We start from the raw sequence: 18,586 nt of genomic DNA on the forward strand, positions 1-18,586 counted from the left end.
CTGGGCAGTTGGCCAAATGCTTCTCCAAGTGGTCTTTGCTTCCTCCTCAGGGTATAGAGACTAGGTTCCAATAAGAACCCCCACCCCCCCACCCCCCCACCAAAGAAAAAGACAATTATGTTACTTTTTACTACTCTCAGATGTCAAACAGTGTCACTTCCATTATAGTCACAGGCTCATTCAGAGCCAGGTGACATGGACCCTCTCAATAGGAACTATCAATGGCATTGTAAAAGGAATGTGTGGGATGGGAAATCTTAAGCCCTCATCATTCTGAAACATTCATCTTCTCCTGTTTCCATCAAGGGGGGAAATTATTTTTTTAAAAAATCTGACATTGAAGGGACTCTATAATTTGGCATCAAATATCTTTCTTCCTTTACTTCCTATATTATCTCCTCCATTCAGGTCATACTGAACTACTCTGTCACCCAAACTTGTCGAACTCATTCTTTTGCACTTTTATTTCAACTGACCCCTCCTTCTGACCTAACAAATCCACCCTTTCACTTAAAACTCAGTGTTTGCTGAATTCTTCAGACTGAACTAAGGTGGCATGCAGGGGCTGTCATAGGTGCCATAAATTATGACACCTGAGCACCTCTGTGTGCCCTATGCTGTTTTGCCTTGGCTCACTGCATACCCCATCACCACCATTTGAAAAGTAGAGATGACAGAAGAGACCTCAAAATGTCACTCATTTCTAAGCTATCTCCTTTTCAAGGCCCAGATATGATAATTTTCACAGCCTACCTATAAAGGACAAAGTCCCTGCCCAATGGACTGAAATAACAACATAGTCAACCTACTATCCCTCAAAAGCCTAAACGTGTATAGTGGTTTACATAGGGGATGAAACTGGATAAGAAAAAGGGTGGAAAGGAAAGATAACAAACATATTTTAACAGTGGTCCACTTTATGCTTTGAATATAAACCTTGCTGCTCTGCCATTGCAATTTGTTTTTAAAATGGACATGTTTCTTTCTCTTCCTCTCACCCTGCTCCTCCCTTACCTCAGGGGAAAGGGAGAACAGGATTACCTTTCTTCCCCATCCTAGGCAGAGTTATCTGTCCCCGAGTACACACCCACCAGAGGAACCAAGTAACCCAGACTTTGGGGATGGTACCAGAAGATCTCAGAAATGACTCTCCCAAATTAACAAGTAAATTACAACTCCAGACAGAGAACATGTGGAATGTAGCTTTTGAGTCACCTCTTTAAAAGGCCCCTGTTCCTGCTGATGGGCAGAATCACAGCCTTTGGGACAGGAGTCCCCTGTGTTTCTCCTTTACTAGCAAAGCAATATATCTTTTTCCTTTTTCTCAAAACCGTGTCCTTATTATTGGACTGGCATCCGGGACAAGTACCAGGTTTTCAGCAACAATATAAGCAAGCAAATATGACAAGTTCAGCAAAGAAGCTAAAAAGCCATGTGCAATTGGCGATGGTAGGGTAACTAGGTTGGTCAGGGGAAATACTTTCTGAGGCAGAGAAGACCAAAGTGAAAGTTGTCCCAAAGGTGTGAATCCCAACACAATTTGCTTTGTATGTCAAAAAGTGCATATATTAACAATAAAAGTGGAAGCCAGATTTGAAAAGGGAGAAGAGAGAACCAAGGGTAAAGTCGGATGTGGTAGCGCAACTGTGGGGAACAGGGCTAGAATGGTGGGTAGTGAGTAATAGATATGGAAAATGAAAAAATCCCCAAGATAAAGTGGCTTGGGAAAAGGGAGCAGTGAAAAAGAAGGCCATGCGCACTGACAGCCTTAATCTCCCAAGACAAATGTTTTCCAGGTGCTGGCTGCAGACAGGGAGGAGGTGTTTTATCACCCCTAAAGTAATAGTCCCTAGGAGGGGTTCCTTCAAAGTAAATCCACAGACCCCGACCCAAAAGGTTCAAATTCCTGAAGGCCCAAGAAAACTGATTATGCTCACTAGCCTCCCCTCAAAATAACTTATATAAACCTAGTCCCTTTCTTTGTTCAGTGGCTCATTTTCCACCAGGAAAGTGGGTCCGCCTGACCCACTTCATCCCTTCTCCGGTGTGAAACTTTCATCCTGAATAAACAGGTGAGATGATTAGCAAGATTTGCTTCCTGCCTAGTTTTTTTGTCCTAACGTGAGTTCACATTACTGCTTATCCTAGGTCCACCAACGGTGGTGAAGAGGAGAAAGTGAAAATGAAAGCAAAGTTAGAGGAAATCCACTAAAACCCCACTTGCTCCTTAGGCCAGCCTCTTCCACCTCTCCTTCCATGCGGTACAAATCACTCCTACACCGATGAAGCTCTCAGCCTCAGCCTCGGTACCAACTCCCCAGTTCCTCGTGGGTAACCGGCTCTCGCCCCGCCCCCAGGAGGACTTCCGCGTCCTTGTCGCCCCGCCCCCTTCTGTCTGCTCTGCGCAAGCGCGGGGGCCATATTCGCAGCGGATACCGTGCTGGGCGATAATTCTTCTGGAGAGTGTTTCAGTCTCTGTAGAACTCCCCTCTTCAGTGTCTTCCCTCCGGTGAGCCTTGGTCCCGGGGGTCCGCGGAGGCCTGGTCGCTTTCCCTTGGGTGAGGGTTGTGAGGGTCGAGATCGCGGGTCCCGGCCGGCAGCCGCTCCTGAGGAACCGTGGGCACGATGACTCTGCACCCGCCTCCTCGGCCTCGGTGACGGACTGGTCCGGGACTGGCCCCCTCCGGCCGCCGTCGGGTTTCCCCACCTGGGCCTGGGTCGCGGGACCGTGCAGGGCTTAGTGCGGATTGTAGTGGTCGGGTTGGCTTTTTCCTCGGGAGTACTGTACGTGAAAGCACTGCTGGAGGTGCCAGTGAATCCAGACTTGTGCTACGCCCGGCGTCTGGCACCGAAATCTTGATAGTTGTATTGACATGCAAATCAGACCCCCCACACCCGCCATCCCCCGGCAGGTCTTCTCTCTTTGCCATCTCCTGTCTGCTCTGTTCCGGACCACCCTTCCCATGCACCTGCATACTAGAACCGACTCGTGACTGGTTACTCTGCCTTCAGCCTCTCACCAACCTCAGGTCTTTCTAAACTGCCTTTCAGTTCCTGTGGCTCTGCGACTCTGAATCATTCGGTGGAGCCTACTTAGCTAAGAGATAAAATTCAGTTTTTACGTGGGCCCTTGAGATACCTGCTTACTTTTACAGTCTTAATTCCTAATCTTCCAAAATTGGGGGAATATGGGCTTTGGACTCTGAGATTGGTTTTTCTACTCAATCATGTGGAGTCCCCATTGTTGACTTTGGTTGGGATGGAAATAATGCCCAAGATTACCTTATCCACCCCCAAGTTCAGAACCCCGGTATCAAACTTGAGCAATTTACCTCTTGCCCATTGAACTATCCTTTGGTATCCATTGCTCATTCTTTCTCTTCTGCCAGGGATGCCTGTCCCTGCTTCCTTTCCCTGTTCTTTTTAGACCTGAGGGTTTTCAACTTGTTTCTGCCTCTCCAATCTCTAATTTATTCTTTATGTATCAGTTTCTCCAAAAAAAAAATTTTCCCCTCCATTCTTCCCACCCGCTTCAGTGCTTTTTTTTAACCAGGGATTGAAACCAGGAGTGCCTCACCACTGAATCACATCCCCAAGCCCTTTTTATTTTTTTTTAATCCTGAGATAGGGCCTAGCTAAGTTGCTAAGGCTGGTTTTGAACTTGTGATCCTCCTGCCTCAGCCTCCTGAGCTACTTGATTTACAGGGGTGCACCACTGACCAGGCTTTTCACTGCCTTTTCTACCTTATGACCTATGTCTGTCCTTCTCCCCTGACTGCTAGACTATAAGCTCTTCAGGACAGGGATTGGTAGTATATATGTTGGTGTTCCAGCATTTGGCATAGTGCCTGGCTCTTAGCAAGTACACAGTAAATGTTAGCTGAATGAAGGGAGTAAGACAGATTTCGAAAATAAGAAAATGCATCTTAAATTGTGGATTTTATTTTAATGATGATCCTATTTTCTTTTACAGGGATTATATAAAGTTCAGAAACCATGGTGAGTTAATAATACATGCCAGTAAACTATTGCTTGATGAAGCTTGTACTCAGTTTATAGACTTAAAAAAATTGAAATGGAAGGAAGAAGAGATGAGATAGTGTCTTTTTTTCTTATAACAGCTTTCTCCCACACACTGAACTGTGTGCACCAGGATACATTTTGTAAGATGATTTGTGGGCTTGGAGGAATTGGTTTACTTGCAACACATAGGAATCACTTATGTTTTTCCTTTGCAGTCTCGAAGATATGACTCCAGGACCACTATATTTTCTCCAGAAGGTGAACAGAAATTGTTTAATCTGCCTCAAGTAAAAGTGTTAAACTTTTAAGGAAAAAAATCTACAAACTTTTTTGTGGGGGTGGTTACTGGGGAATGAACTCAGGGACACTCAACCAGTCAGCCACATCCCCAGCCCTTTTTTGTATTTTATTTAGAGACAGGTTCTCATTGAGTTGCTTAGGCCTTGCTATATTGCTGAGACTGACTTTGAATTCACAATCTTCCTGCCTCAGCCTCCCAAACTGGGATTACAGGTTTGCAGCACTGTGCCTAGCTACAAACATTTTTGGAGTTGCTAAGTTCATTCTTTTTGTACTTTGAATGAATTGTGGTCACTAGCTTGATTACATATGCATAATGGAAGAGTGAAAGTAGGACCATTGCTTGTAGCCTGCTGTTGTCTTTGCTGATTGCTCTTGGAACAATGGTACAAGAGCACAGAAAGAGAGTCTTGACAGTCTCTCTGCTTGTGTTTTGTAGGTCGCTTATATCAAGTTGAATATGCCATGGAAGCTATTGGACATGCAGGCACCTGTTTGGGAATTTTAGCAAATGATGGTGTTTTGCTTGCAGCAGAGAGACGCAACATCCACAAGCTTCTTGATGAAGTCTTTTTTTCTGAAAAAATTTATAAACTCAATGAGTAAGTGAGATCTTAGAGGAGAGTTTTAACCATCACTTTCTTACATAAATGGGATCTGCTTATTTTGGAAGGTTCTTCATGTGACATAGTAGAATTGAACAGTTTATTTTTACTTGTAAAAACGTATGCTTTTACTTCATTGTGCTTGAAACTCCCATGAGGTCCAATACCATGTGTTATTTCTTTTAAGTACAGGACTAAACATTTAGTGGGCAAGTAGCATTGTACAGTGATAAAAGTACAGACTTAGTCACACAAATTTGGGAGCAAATCCAGGCTCCAACCCCATATGAGCTGTGTGACCTTGCATCAATTATTTAATTTCTTAGAGCCTCAAAGCCTTTTAGAATGGTTGTAGAAGTCTAATAAAACAAAATAAATTAAATGAACTAGCCCAGTATCTGGCATATACCAGACCCTCAAAGTATTATTTAGAATAACTACTCAAGGATTTTGTTAAATTATAGAAAATCTTTATCAAAGGACACACCTCCTGAGACCATTTAAACCACATCCTTTGTTGTTTTTGTTTGTTTGTTTTTGCAGTACTAGGGATTAAGCCCAAGGACGCTTTGCCACTGAGCTACACTCCCAGCACCTTCCCATCATTTTTAAATCTTTTCTTTTTTTTTTTTTTTTTTTTTTGCTGGCAGGGTTTTGATAAGTTGCTGAGGCTGGCCTTGAACTTGTGAACCTCCTGCCTCAGCCTTCTGAATTGCTGAGATTATAGGCATGTGCCCAATTTAGCTACTCTCTTTGTATACCCTGTAAGGTTTCTGTTCAGTTTGATCGTGCAGAACTTTGCATCTAGTGGAGAACTGGCTGTTAGAGATTCTCTGCAACAGTGGGCCTAGTACATAAGTGCCAGTCAGGGTCTTTTTTTTTAGAAAAAAGAGAAAGAAGGTTTATTGCTTTGCTAGTAAAGGAGAAACACAGGGGACTCCTGTCCCAAAGGCTGTGATTCTGCCCATCAGCAGGAACAGGGACCTTTTAAAGAGGTGACTCAAAAGCTACATTCCACATGTTCTCTGTCTGGAGTTGTAATTTACTTGTTAATTTGGGAGAGTCATTTCTGAGATCTTCTGGTACCATCCCCAAAGTCTGGGTTACTTGGTTCCTCTGGTGGGTGTGTACTCGGGGACAGATAACTCTGCCTAGGATGGGGAAGAAAGATAATCCTGTTCTCCCTTTCCCCTGAGGTAAGGGAGGAGCAGGGTGAGAGGAAGAGAAAGAAACATGTCCATTTTAAAAACAAATTGCAGTGGCAGAGCAGCAAGAGTGGTCAGGCCTTTTACTGCACTTATCTGAGGTAGTGTCATCCCTCCATTGAGCCACTTTTTAGGCCCACGCAGCAGCTTGCAGGCTTGGTGAGATAATGACAGTGGGTGACAGGGCTGTAGAAGAGTTGGGCAGCCCTCAGGGAACAAAGTAAAGGAAATATACCTCCAGGAGGAGCTTAGCCTTAGACTTCAGTTTGTGAACTCCTCTGCCCTTTTATTCTTTCATCCAACAAGCCAGGCCTTGGGAGGTAAGAGAATTACACGTTTATCTTTCATGTTGAATGATGTCAAGTAAACATTTCCTACAAAGATAAAACTTCTATTCTTTTTTTTTTTTTTTTTTTTCCTGAAGGGCATAGCAACTATGAAGCAAACATGAAAAATTTCTAATAGAACTTGGTGCTCCTTAATATCCCTGCTTACAGATCAATATCTTTTTTTTCTTCAAGGGACATGGCTTGCAGTGTGGCAGGCATAACTTCTGATGCTAATGTTCTGACTAATGAACTGAGACTCATTGCTCAAAGGTATGGACATAATAGCATAACTGATGATATAGAAGTTAGTTTAATATTTCTAAGGAGAGCTCACTTTTGCAAAGATTAGTCTTTAAAAATCTAATTGAAAATTATAGTTTTTTAACAATACCTTTATTTATTTATTTTTACGTGGTGCTGAGGATCAAACCCAGTGCTTCACACATGCTCTACCTCTGAGCTACAATCCCAGCCCGATAATTATAGTTTTTAAAATCAAATTTATATAAAATGTCATTTATTATAAGAACAATAGAATGTTAACGTATTTCTACTGCTCCTCTTCTTCAAATTATAAGTGACTATTATGTTGTCTCCATGGCATAGATTTTTTTCCAGAGGGTATTTTCCTTGGATTTTATGTGTTTTAGAAAAAACTATTAATATGCCATTCTTTTTATCCTAGGTATTTATTACAGTATCAGGAGCCAATTCCTTGTGAGCAGTTGGTTACTGCACTTTGTGATATCAAACAAGCTTATACACAGTTTGGAGGTACTGAATTTTTTAGAAATTTTATTCTGAAAACTTAAACTATTTTTTAAGTAATAACCTTTTCAAGGCAGTAGAAGGAGATTGAAAATCATCAATATGTAATTCCTGCATCATGAACAAACCTGCTTCTACCATGTAGATATCACATATTTTATTAATAATATATTGAAAGGCCTAAGTAACATTTTTCCAGTCTGGAAACAAATTCTTTTTACATAATGAAATTCAGCACTAGTCTGTGTCCTTATTTCCTCTCCTGGCTGTGTCCAAATCCTAGAAACAAAAGTGGAATTTGTGATTGAGCTTATCTATGATAGCCAGAACATGGAGCAGTTAATGAATGCTTAACTTCACAGAAAAGCATTCAGCCACATTCTCTAAGCTCAAGTAACTATAGTGATACCAAATTTAGATTGTTGATATATATATATTTTTTTCTTTGTTAAAGGAAAACGTCCTTTTGGTGTTTCATTGCTGTACATTGGCTGGGATAAGCACTATGGCTTCCAACTCTATCAAAGTGATCCTAGTGGAAATTATGGGGGATGGAAAGCCACCTGCATTGGAAATAATAGTGCTGTGAGTATTTTTGTGGTGTGTAAAAGCTAGAAAAAAATCTAATAACTACCATAATTTTTGAAGTAAAGATGAGTGTAAACAATATTTTAGGGGTTGGGCAGATAGCTCAGTCGGTAGAGTGCTTACTTTGTAAGCACAAGGCTCTGGGTTCGATCCCCTGCACAAAAAAAAAAATATATATATATATATATTTTAAGATAGCTACAGGGCTGGGGTTGTAGCTTAGTCGGAGAGCACTTGCCTAGCCTGTGTGAGGCACTGGGTTTGATCCTCAGCACCACATAAAAATAAAGTTATCATGTCCATCTACAACAAAAAATATTAAAAAAATAAATAGGTACAACAACCTTAATGAAAATATCTGTGATTTCTGTTGGTGACAAAGTTGCAGATACTGCTAATATACTGGAGTTTGTTGCCTTCACTTATAATTAAATACTAGTTTTTAATTAAAATTTGTGAAAATAAAGATATAATTTTTTTCATACCTTACTTCCTTCACAGACCTTCTAAGTTCTAGGATGGACTCCTTTGTTAACTGAGGACCCCAGTTAAAAACTCCCTTGGGGAGCAAGGGATAAAACTCAGAAGTAGAGCACTTGCCTACTATATTTGAGGCCCTAAATCTGATCCCCAATACTAAAAAACAACTCCCTTCATAGAGCATCAGTATCCGCTCTTGTTACCCCATCTCGGGTCTACCCTGCCAGCGGTCAAAATTGTTGTGGTTGTAGTGCCATTAAAAAGGCAGGCATTAATAAAGAATAGTAAAATTATGGCATTTGCTGGTAAATGGATGAAGTTGGAAAATATCATGCTAAGTGAAGTAGGTCAAGCCCAAAAAACCAAAGGCTGAATGTTTTCTCTGATAAGCGCATGACAATATAGAACAATGGGAGCTGGCAGGGGGAGGAGAAGAATGAAGGAACTTTGGATAGTGTAGAGGAAAAAGGGGTGGGAGGGGGTGGGAATGGAAAAACAGTAGAATGAAACAGACAGTATTACCCTATATATATCTATGATTACATGTATGGTGTGAATATACATTGAGTACAACAATAGAAATGAAAAGCTGTACCCCATTTGTGTACAATGAATCAAAATGTGTCTGTAAAAATAAAAAATATTTCAATAAAAAAAATAAGTAAATAAATTTAAAAAGGCAGGCATTAAGCCAGGTGTGGTGGTACACATCTGTCATCCCAGCGCTTGGGAGGCTGAGCACATGGGATCACTTTAGCCAGGAGTTCAAGGTCAGCCTGGGTAACATCTCAAAAAGTTTTTGAGACCCCCATCTCAAAATATTCAGGCATTCTTCTAAACTAATCCATATTCCTAAAAAAATATAAAAACTTAAAAATTCTCTATATTCTTATTTTAAATAGGCAGCTGTGTCAATGTTGAAACAAGACTACAAAGAAGGAGAAATGACCTTGAAGTCAGCACTTGCTTTAGCTATCAAAGTGCTAAATAAGACCATGGATGTTAGTAAACTGTCTGCTGAGAAAGGTAATTCATGTCCTCTCCTCTCATTTGTCTGCTTGAGTGAGGGGAACTGATTGAGTAGCTGTGGGTATTAGGCCTTTTACATGTTGTCTTAGTTCATCAAAGCACCCTTATAGGTTAGGTAGCTTTATACCTGTTGCCTAAATGAAGACACTGGGGTGTCATGACTAGGGTTAAGTGACTTCACTATGACCAGGATGAGTACTGATAACTTGTGGAGCGATAATGCTACACTACATGCTGGGCTTAATGACCTAAACTGGAATGTTCTCAGTACTCCTAATTCAGAAACCCTGCTCCGTGCTACTTTAGTTAACAGTAATCATATCAAGACCTCTTGGCAGTGATATCTGTGCTTCCGTGTGTGTGATAAAGGACGTGTATGTGATTATGTATTTCTACAGGGATATGATATACTTTACCAGAGATAGATACATATTTGTATCAGTCATGGTATCCTGTCCTGTTCTTCTGAGTCTTTTAAACTCTTATGTTAATAATTTCAGATACTGTATTCAACTTAAGTTGTATGACTACCTAAAAAAATTTCCCAAAATTGTGGTTAATTAACAGTGATTTAGTGTAGTGTACTTGGCTCCTGGTGTTTCTTAGAAAATGCCATTATTTACAGACTGTCCTCTGTCTAATTTCAGAGAGGCCCTACTCAATTTCCCCTATACAAATACTTCTTCCCCTACAAGTATCAGTCTCTTTCCCTTGCCCAGATCCATAGAGACTGCTTTTCATACCATTATTTTGAAACAGGGTTTGAAAAATCTATAAAAAGTGTTATCACTAGTTGAAGATTCCAGCTTAGCATTCAGGGATTCTATCAAGGAGATTGTGGTTCCTTCTAGTCAGCAAGCTAATAGCAGGCCAGCTAGAATAGGTGACTGGTTTGTTTTGTTTTGTTTTGGTATCAGGGATTGAACCCAGGTATGCTTAACCACTGAAACATCTCCATTCCTTTTTTAATATTTTATCTTGAGACGGGATCTTGCTAAGTTGCTTAGGGGCTTGCTAAATGTTGAAGCTGGCTTTGGACTCTCGATCCTCCTGCCTCAGCCTCCTCAGCCACTGGGTGACTGAACTTTACTAAGGGAACAACACAATGGTTGCTGAGAAAGTTGGGATGGGTTAAAATAGAGAAGACATTCAAGTACCAATGGTGATCAAAACATTATAAAACCAAAGGTATTTTGTTCCTATCTAGGCACAAAAGTATCCAGGCATCATAGTAAGCATAAAACATGGTAGAGTAGTGAACTGAGGCTTACATATGCGAAGTTATTTGCTGAGTATACCTGCCTCTGATACAAATGTTTGTGTTCCTGTTTAGTGGAAATTGCCACACTTACAAGAGAGAATGGAAAGACGGTGATCAGAGTTCTCAAACAAAAGGAAGTGGAGCAGTTGATCAAAAAACATGAGGAAGAAGAAGCCAAAGCTGAGCGTGAGAAGAAGGAAAAAGAACAGAAAGAAAAGGACAAATAGAACCAGGGATTTTATAACTCATTTGGGGCACCATTTCAGTGTAAAAGTTGTCCTACTCTTCCACAATGAGTAGCTTTTTTAAAAACTTGTGCAGGTGGGGACATAGGACATTACATACTAAATGGGGTCCTTGTCATTTCTGTCCAGTTGAATACTCTGTTATAATGATGATGATTACTCTTTATGAACATCTTAATTTCACACACTTTTTTTTTTTGGAATAAAACTTGAAAAGAATGGAGATGGTGAAGAAAAAAGTTCTCTGTAACAATAATTGCTAAAAACAACAGAATTGATAGGGCTCTCACCTTCCTTTCAGGCACTGTGCACACTTGGGTTTATTTACATCCCTTTCACATAGGTGGGCATGCCCCTCATGCTGTTCATCATCTCTGTCTCAGGGGATGAGTTAGAGAATGAACGGGAGAGCCAAGCAAAGCCAACACTGAGGTACACACATAAGAAAAGAATGTATAGGATCCTTCAGTTAGGACTGAGGCTGCCCAGAGTCATAGCCCGAGCCACATGGAAGATGGAGTGGGAGAAACTAAAGCCACATCGGAAAAGTGGAACCAAGAGATAAGAACAGTTCTGTTTTGGCTTAAGGGAGTTCCATTGCTGGGTTTTGTTCAGCCCGTTCACTTAGGTTTCTGTGACGTGATAGAAGTGATATAGAGAGGTGCTGCTTAAAGTGGTTCCTGGACAGACAGCTTCAGTGTCTCCTAAAAATGCAAATTCTAACGTCCAGACTTAATGAATTAATGTCTCTGGGGACAACCCATAATTCATTTTAACCAACTCTTCATGTGATTTTTTTTTTTTTTTTTGTGGTACTGGGGATCGAACTCAGGGCCTTGTGCTTGTAAGGCAAGCACTCTACCAGCTGAGCTATCTCCCCAGCCCTTCATGTGATTCTTACACATAGTTAAGCTTAAAGTCCCCAGGGGTAATTCCTTTGGCAGCCAGGGTGAGAACCAGTACAGGGAGCCTTAGCTTCCCTATACTCCACTGTTGTCATACTACCAGGTGAGAGCGCCCAGCCTAAAGCCTCCTAAGTGTATTTAAGGAATAGTAGTTGCAATTTTCTGTGCAGTCTAAAAGGTATTTCTAAGGTCTTGGATGATCCATTTTTGAACTGTTTAAATTATTTTAAACTGTATAATTTATATAACTGATTCTCATTGTTTTTGAGTTGTGTTCTATAAAGTCACCACAATTGCTGAATTAGCAATACTGAACCATTGTACCTAGGGGAAATACTGGGATAGGTTCTTGTAGCCACTGGCCACAGTATTTTTATCACTTAATCAGTTGATTCCTCTTTTATGTGTTTCTACTTAAAGACACCTTATTTGATACATACTGTTGATTCTTTAACATAACTCCCTGCCAACTTCTATATCTGAATGTATCTGTAAGGCATAGCACAGCCTTCTTGTGCTTGGGAACACTGAATAGTACTTTAGCAGTATGCTTGAGGGCCATTTTAAACTGTGAAATCACCAATAAAAGGCACAAGGATGCAAAAAATACGGTACAAGAGAGACTAGGATCAGTTCCTTACAGTATGGGCTGAAACAAGGCAAAGTATCACTTCATTAGACTCTCTCAGAACATACGCTTCAGTTACTCAGAATTTTTCTGCACATGTTTACAAATGACTGCAAAAGTACTGCAAGTATTTCCAAGAGTAGGCAAATTCGCAAATATGCAATCTACAAATAAGAATTGGTTGTACATCTTTAAATGACCTTTCAATCTTGTTGCACCTGGGATTAAAGGTAGATGGGGAAGTGAATCAATAAACCCTGTTGACCACATCACCAGCAGACAGCCAGAATCCAGCCATTTACTACTGCAGGGACCAGGGATAATCTGGTCCCAGACACCGTTGTCTCTCATTTGAACAATATCAACAGCCTCTCAACTGATCTTGCTTCCATGTCCTCCTCTACAATCAGTTCTCAAGAACAACCAAAGAGATCCTTTCAAAATGTTAAGGTTGTGCTACTTCTCTACCAAAAACTCTAATGACTTCTTCCCACCTTGCTCAGTAAATGTTAAATCCTTCACACTGGCTTATGAGGCATCCTATCTTCTGGCCCCACTGCCACTTTTCCAATCAAGTGCTCCCTTCCTCAGTATTCATCCAAATGATATGATTGCCCACCGCCCGTGGGGACAATCACAACGCATACGCTCTTCTTGATCACAGGAACCAAAAGAGGAGTTTATTCCGCAAGTCTCAGACTTATATTGAGAACATCAGCCTATCAGAGAGTAGACTACCAGGAAAGTCAGCCTATCAAGGAACAGTCTCCAGGCAGATACCAGGATCGCCTCATGTACAACAGCCAACCAGAGTTACTTCCTAAAACTTGTATATGAGTGCAGCTATGTCTGGCAAGCTGCCAGGCGCCATCTTAGAGATCAGGCCACAGTGTGGCTCTGGGGCCCTCAGAGCCCGCCCCTGACAAAATGAGTCTTCTGGTGGTCCTCAAACCCAGAGATCCCTTTTTATCATGCAACCTATGTACTTGCCAGTCCCTCCTTGGGAGCACCCTTCCCCTGCGTATATGTATTTCCCACTTCCTCATGCCCTCTGGTCTCTGCTTGAATGTCACCTTATCTGGCTATTTCTGTAAAGGAACAAGCTGCTCCCCGGTTCTCTGCCCCTTATCCTGCCAAGCTTTTCTCCACAGCACTGAAGAAGGACTGTTTTCATTCAGTAGCTGTGTCCCAGTGCAAACAAAACCAGGAACATATTAGGCAACAAACTGATGAATGATTAAATCTAGCCCCTTGGTATGCTGTAATGAAAACTAAAAATCACTTTTCCATCCAGGTCAGAACTTGTGGGTTTTCTGTATTCTGACCACACTTGTGCCCCTAAAGTTAGAATAATGTCTTAAAGGCTATAGTGGATAAGAGCCCAGGATATTTTACTGCCACATTAGAAATAAGTCTTCAATTACCTAACAATGGACAATTTTAAATAGTCCCCCTTTTGTTTAGATAAATTCATACTAGGAAGAAAGGCAAAAGGTATAGGGTGGGGCACCGCTACTGGTAATTTGTGGGACTTTTTTCCTGATCTGGAGTTAGTGGCTTAGCACAGAATCTCACCAGACCCCATTTTCCTCTGCTCTGGGGCATGTTTTTGCCCCAGGTGGTAAGGCCCTTTGTTTTCCAAGGTATTTTCTAAGGCATTCCAAATGTAGCCTTAGCAATCTTCATACAAATGGACCCTCCACCAAGAGCAAGCATTTCATTCCCTTATCTGGGCAAAACTCGGTTTTTAAAAATATTTTTTAGTTGTAGAGGGACATAATACCTTTATTTTATTTATTCATTTTTATGTGATGCTGAGGATCAAAACCAGTGCCTCACACATGCCAGGCAAGCTCTCTACCAGTGAGCCACAAGCCCAGTCCACTCAGTAGGTTTTCACAGGGACATTACCAGCTCAAAAGCACCTTGATATGAATAAGTAGGAAACCCAAGAGAGCTTTTCAGGTTTTAAATCTTGAGTTGATTTCATTTGAGTGAGTTTTAAATTATGCTTTTAAAAATAAGCTCTGTGGGGGGAAAAATCACATATTCCTGTGTATAATTTTACTTACGGTGCTTTTCTTAATCAGAAAATAAGTGAGGTTCTGGAATTTCTAGTCTAGCACTTTGAAAGTTCCATGGAAGTATTTATTGTAGCAATGCAAAAATATTCCAAATGCTGGGGAAAAAAATAGACATCAAAATATAATCAGAAAGACTCATTTCTTGGTTGAACACTTGGTGATGGGAATATATGGTTGAGTAAAACATCTTCAGCTCTTAAGCTGAAGTCTTGCAGGAATGGCAGTGCTATAATCAACTGCTTAATACTGTGGAGAAGAAGTACTAGACTCCAGGTGGTCATGTACTGAAGGTTAGGAAGGAAAGGCAGAGGAGCTACATGAACAAAAGCTTGGCAATGGGAGAGGTTCACATATTTATGGAAATCCTGCACAGAACAGAGCTAGAGCACAGCTCGTTGGGAGAAGGTGGGTAATGACAAGAGATGAGGTTGGAAAGTGCACCAGGATGAGAAGACAGCTTTGCAGGTCTTAGAGTTTGTGCTTTACGCAATGCAGAGGCTGTTGAAATTTTTGAGCAAATGAAAAAAACAAGCACTCTAACTTTGTTAAAAACAGTGATTCCAGGAGTCTAGGCCAAGGATTAGGTGGGAAGAGACAAAGGCATGGAAATGAATTAGGAAGCTACTGAAATAGGTGAGGAAGGATGAGAAAGTAAGACAAAGGAAGCAGGAGGGGAAGCTGCCATGGAATGAGATGAGAGAGAAAGAGTAAAGGATGTCTAGGGTCTTGACTTCATTCCAGTTAAAATCTAATCTAAAAAGGCATTAGATAGACTTGATGAACATATTTCCTAGTGTCTGTTATTGTTATAACCTGAACCGAACAGCTCTAGTCTAGGGAAGAACTCTGTAAGTGATGTTGTGCATTACACATTGGGGTAAAACCATGTTGAAAGCGAACCCCTCCTTTTTCTTCCAGATTTTGTTCATTTGTATTCTTGTATTCACTGTCTGTTCATCTCCTTTGCCCAATTTCCTATCACAGTATTTATTCAACTTTTTCAAAATTCATTTATGAGTTCTTTTAAGGATAGCTCTTTGTCAACTGTGTTACAAATGCTTTCTCATATTAGCATTTTTATTTTTATTTTTATGCTGATATAATGAAGGTTTGGGTTTTTTTTTTTTTTTTTTATGTACTGAGGACTGAACCCAAGGCCTTGCATGCTAGACAAGTGTTCTACCATTAAACTGCATCTCCAGACCTTCGTATTTTATTCTGAGACAGGACCTCACTGAGTTGTCCAGGTTGAACTTGAACTTGTGACCCTCCTGCCTCAGCCTCCCAAGTAGATGGAATTGGAGGAGTATACCACTGTGCCCAACTGCTTATTTTTTAAAAGGCAATATTTAAATTAATCATACAACTTTAATTCTATTGCTCAGAATTCTTGGGAATTATTTATTCTTGAATGGATTCAAAATTACATGAAATAAGATATTTACCTTTCTTGGTTTCATTCTTTGTTTTCCCTGTGCAGTGCTGCAAATCAAACTCAGAGCTTTACGCACAGAAGGCAAACACTACCACTGAGCTACATTCCCATCCCCAATTTTTATTATGTTGGTAACAGTTTTACTGAGATAAAATTCACATACCATATAATTTATTCATTTAAAGTGTGCATTTCAATGACTTTTGGTATATTCACCAAGTTGAGCAACCGTCACCCTTATCAACTTTAGAATATTTTCCTCACCACAAAAAGAAACACTGTATCCCTTTTTCATCACCCCCACATCCCTGGGCCACTAGTCTACTTTCTACAGATTTGTCTATTCTGGACATTTTATGTAAATGAGAGGGTGTAATGTTTGAAATGTAACTGGCATAGTTCACTTCGTATGATGTTTTCAAGGTTCTTCTTGCAGCCTGTATCAGTAATTCATTTGTTTACTAGAGAAATAATAGCACAGATACTTTTTTTACTGCTGAATAATATTCCATCATATGATTTTGTTTGCCCATTTATCAGCTGATGGACCTTTGGATTGTTTCACTTTTTGGGAAACATTATCAATAATGCTGTATCAATAATACTAAATTATGTATAAGTTTTTGTGTGGATACATGTTTATATGGAATATATATCAAATATAGAATTTTGGAGTCATATCTTAGTTATTTTTTTAAAAAAATTTTAGTTGTAGATGGACACAATATTTTTATTTTTTAATTTTGTTTTTATGTGGTACTGAGGATCAAACCCAGTGCCTCACACATGCAAGGCAAGTACTCCCCACTGAGCTACAACCCCAGCCACTTAGTTTATTTTTAATCCATCTGTACACTCAACATTCACATTAGTGATTACATAGATTTTAAAGAAAGTCTGTGTTCCCCTATTTTTTCATAAGAGTCCAATAAAATGGGAAATGGGTTGGTTATTTGAGTAAGTACATATGATTTCCTTAGTTATCATTGAAATAGGTCTCACAGTTGGAGAGGATTTTCACTTCCTTTCATCTTGGCAGGAAGAATTTTTTCTCTAAATTCCCTTATACCTAACATGAGGAGAAGCCAAATGTTTGGTTCATACCTCAGAGCCTTATATAATAATATTCTCTGAAAATTTCAGAATTATACAGAATGAGAGAATCCAGGGTAAATTGTTTTCCAAGTCCTTAACAATCTAATAATTTACTTTTTCTGATTATAAAAGCAAGACATGATTATTTTGGAAAATAAGCAATGATAAAGCTCAAACCACCCATGATACCACATTTCAGTGCAAAATCATCACAGAGTTATGCCATTTTTTTTTTCAAAAAAGTGGGGTACAACCATTATGTAAACCTCCTTTAAAAGATTGTGCTGGTATTACTTTAAAATAATTTATTCCTAAATTGTCTTTGGTGCAAGCTTAGGATGCACAGAATATTCATGAATATACCACAATTATGCAGTGAAATATGGGTATCTTGCCTAGAGTTAACCTATCTTGCTGGCCCAATTTAGATGCTGAACAAGTGTATTGATAACCTTCAACAAATTATAGGCCAGCTATTTAAAAACACTCAAGAAATTTAAAATGTATTTTTCCTTTTTATTGCTTTTCTAGTTTGCTGCCTTAACAGAGCAGAAATGATCATTTATCTTAAGTAAACAGTATGTGCCAGATACTTTAAAATTGTTAGTACTCATTCTCTATTTCAACTACAGTACTCAATTATTGAGGGCCTACTATGTGCTCAGTGGTTTAGAGGTGATCTTTCTATCACATAGTTGAGAAAACCAAAGTTCAAAAAAGGTGACTGACTTGGCACAAGCCACACAGCTCCCAGGACACTATTGTAGTGAAAGCCACCACTATCCTCCCTTCGCTAGACTTCTATACATTCTTGCTTCCCTCCCTTCAACTGTTAAGAGTGACCTTCTTAATACATAAATCAGAGTACATGAGCACATCTTAACCCTTGCACTGGTTTCCCATCAGAGTATTGTACAAAATTTACTCTGAAGCTTAAACTTCAAGATCCCTCCCTTAGCCTCTTCCAAGGCCCTGGAAAGGAACAATGTATTTGAAGGTTCATACGCTTTTTGTAAAAGTGGCAAAAGCAAAATCTCTTGTGCCAGGGATGGTGCACATTTTTGTAGCCCAGCTACTTGAGAGGATGAGCCAGGAAGATCTCTTTAACCCAGGAGTTTGAGCCCAGCCTGAGTAACACAGTGAGATCCCATCTCTTAAAAAATAATAATGAACTTTTAACTGCAGTTGATAAGTACAACTGTCTATTTCCATACAAACTTCTCTTTTTGGAAAACAACTAAGTAGTCGTGGGTGGAACAGAATATATTTATTCACAATCATTTTCATGCAAAGTGAGGTTACTGTTAACCATTCCAGTGTAGAAATGGCTCTCAGGATGTTTGCTGCCATTCAAGTCACCCAGCATCATGACCAGGTGTAAGGCAGAAGTTGTGTCACCACAAGAACAGTATCTTCTAGGGTACCCATCACAGGAAATTTATGGATAATGGAAGAGAACTAGCCTTGAAATTTATGGAATCAGAAGCTAGTGTATGGCACTCTTTTTCGGGTGTGTAAAATTATAAGCGGAGAATTCAGTTCTCATCAATGCCAAAAACATGGCAGGGGTGAGGGGAGGAGTATACAGTATGTCAGACCAATAATC

The 18,586-nt window shown here is 40.0% G+C and overlaps 1 protein-coding gene across 1 annotated transcript; it reads left to right on the top strand.

The window, feature by feature from the left end:
• The first annotated feature begins 2,385 nt into the window (after positions 1 to 2,385).
• Psma4 (proteasome 20S subunit alpha 4) lies at positions 2,386 to 11,056 on the top strand. Its single transcript, XM_047542373.1, has 9 exons — positions 2,386 to 2,509; positions 3,974 to 3,999; positions 4,239 to 4,281; positions 4,763 to 4,925; positions 6,655 to 6,732; positions 7,148 to 7,236; positions 7,685 to 7,815; positions 9,201 to 9,324; positions 10,661 to 11,056. Exons 2-9 carry the CDS (start codon positions 3,997 to 3,999, stop codon positions 10,813 to 10,815), a joined length of 786 nt encoding a protein of 261 aa, XP_047398329.1. The 5' UTR covers positions 2,386 to 2,509; positions 3,974 to 3,996; the 3' UTR covers positions 10,816 to 11,056.
• The last annotated feature ends 7,530 nt before the right edge of the window (positions 11,057 to 18,586 follow it).

The sequence above is a fragment of the Sciurus carolinensis genome, chromosome 2 (genome assembly GCF_902686445.1).
Source record: "Sciurus carolinensis chromosome 2, mSciCar1.2, whole genome shotgun sequence".
Lineage (NCBI taxonomy): Eukaryota > Metazoa > Chordata > Mammalia > Rodentia > Sciuridae > Sciurus > Sciurus carolinensis.

Excerpts from the sequence above, each read along its gene's own strand:
- Psma4 (XM_047542373.1), top strand. Across the intron at positions 4,926-6,654 it reads AAAATTTATAAACTCAATGA|GGACATGGCTTGCAGTGTGG; the intron begins GTAAGTGAGATC and ends TTTTTCTTCAAG. Across the intron at positions 9,325-10,660 it reads TAAACTGTCTGCTGAGAAAG|TGGAAATTGCCACACTTACA; the intron begins GTAATTCATGTC and ends GTTCCTGTTTAG.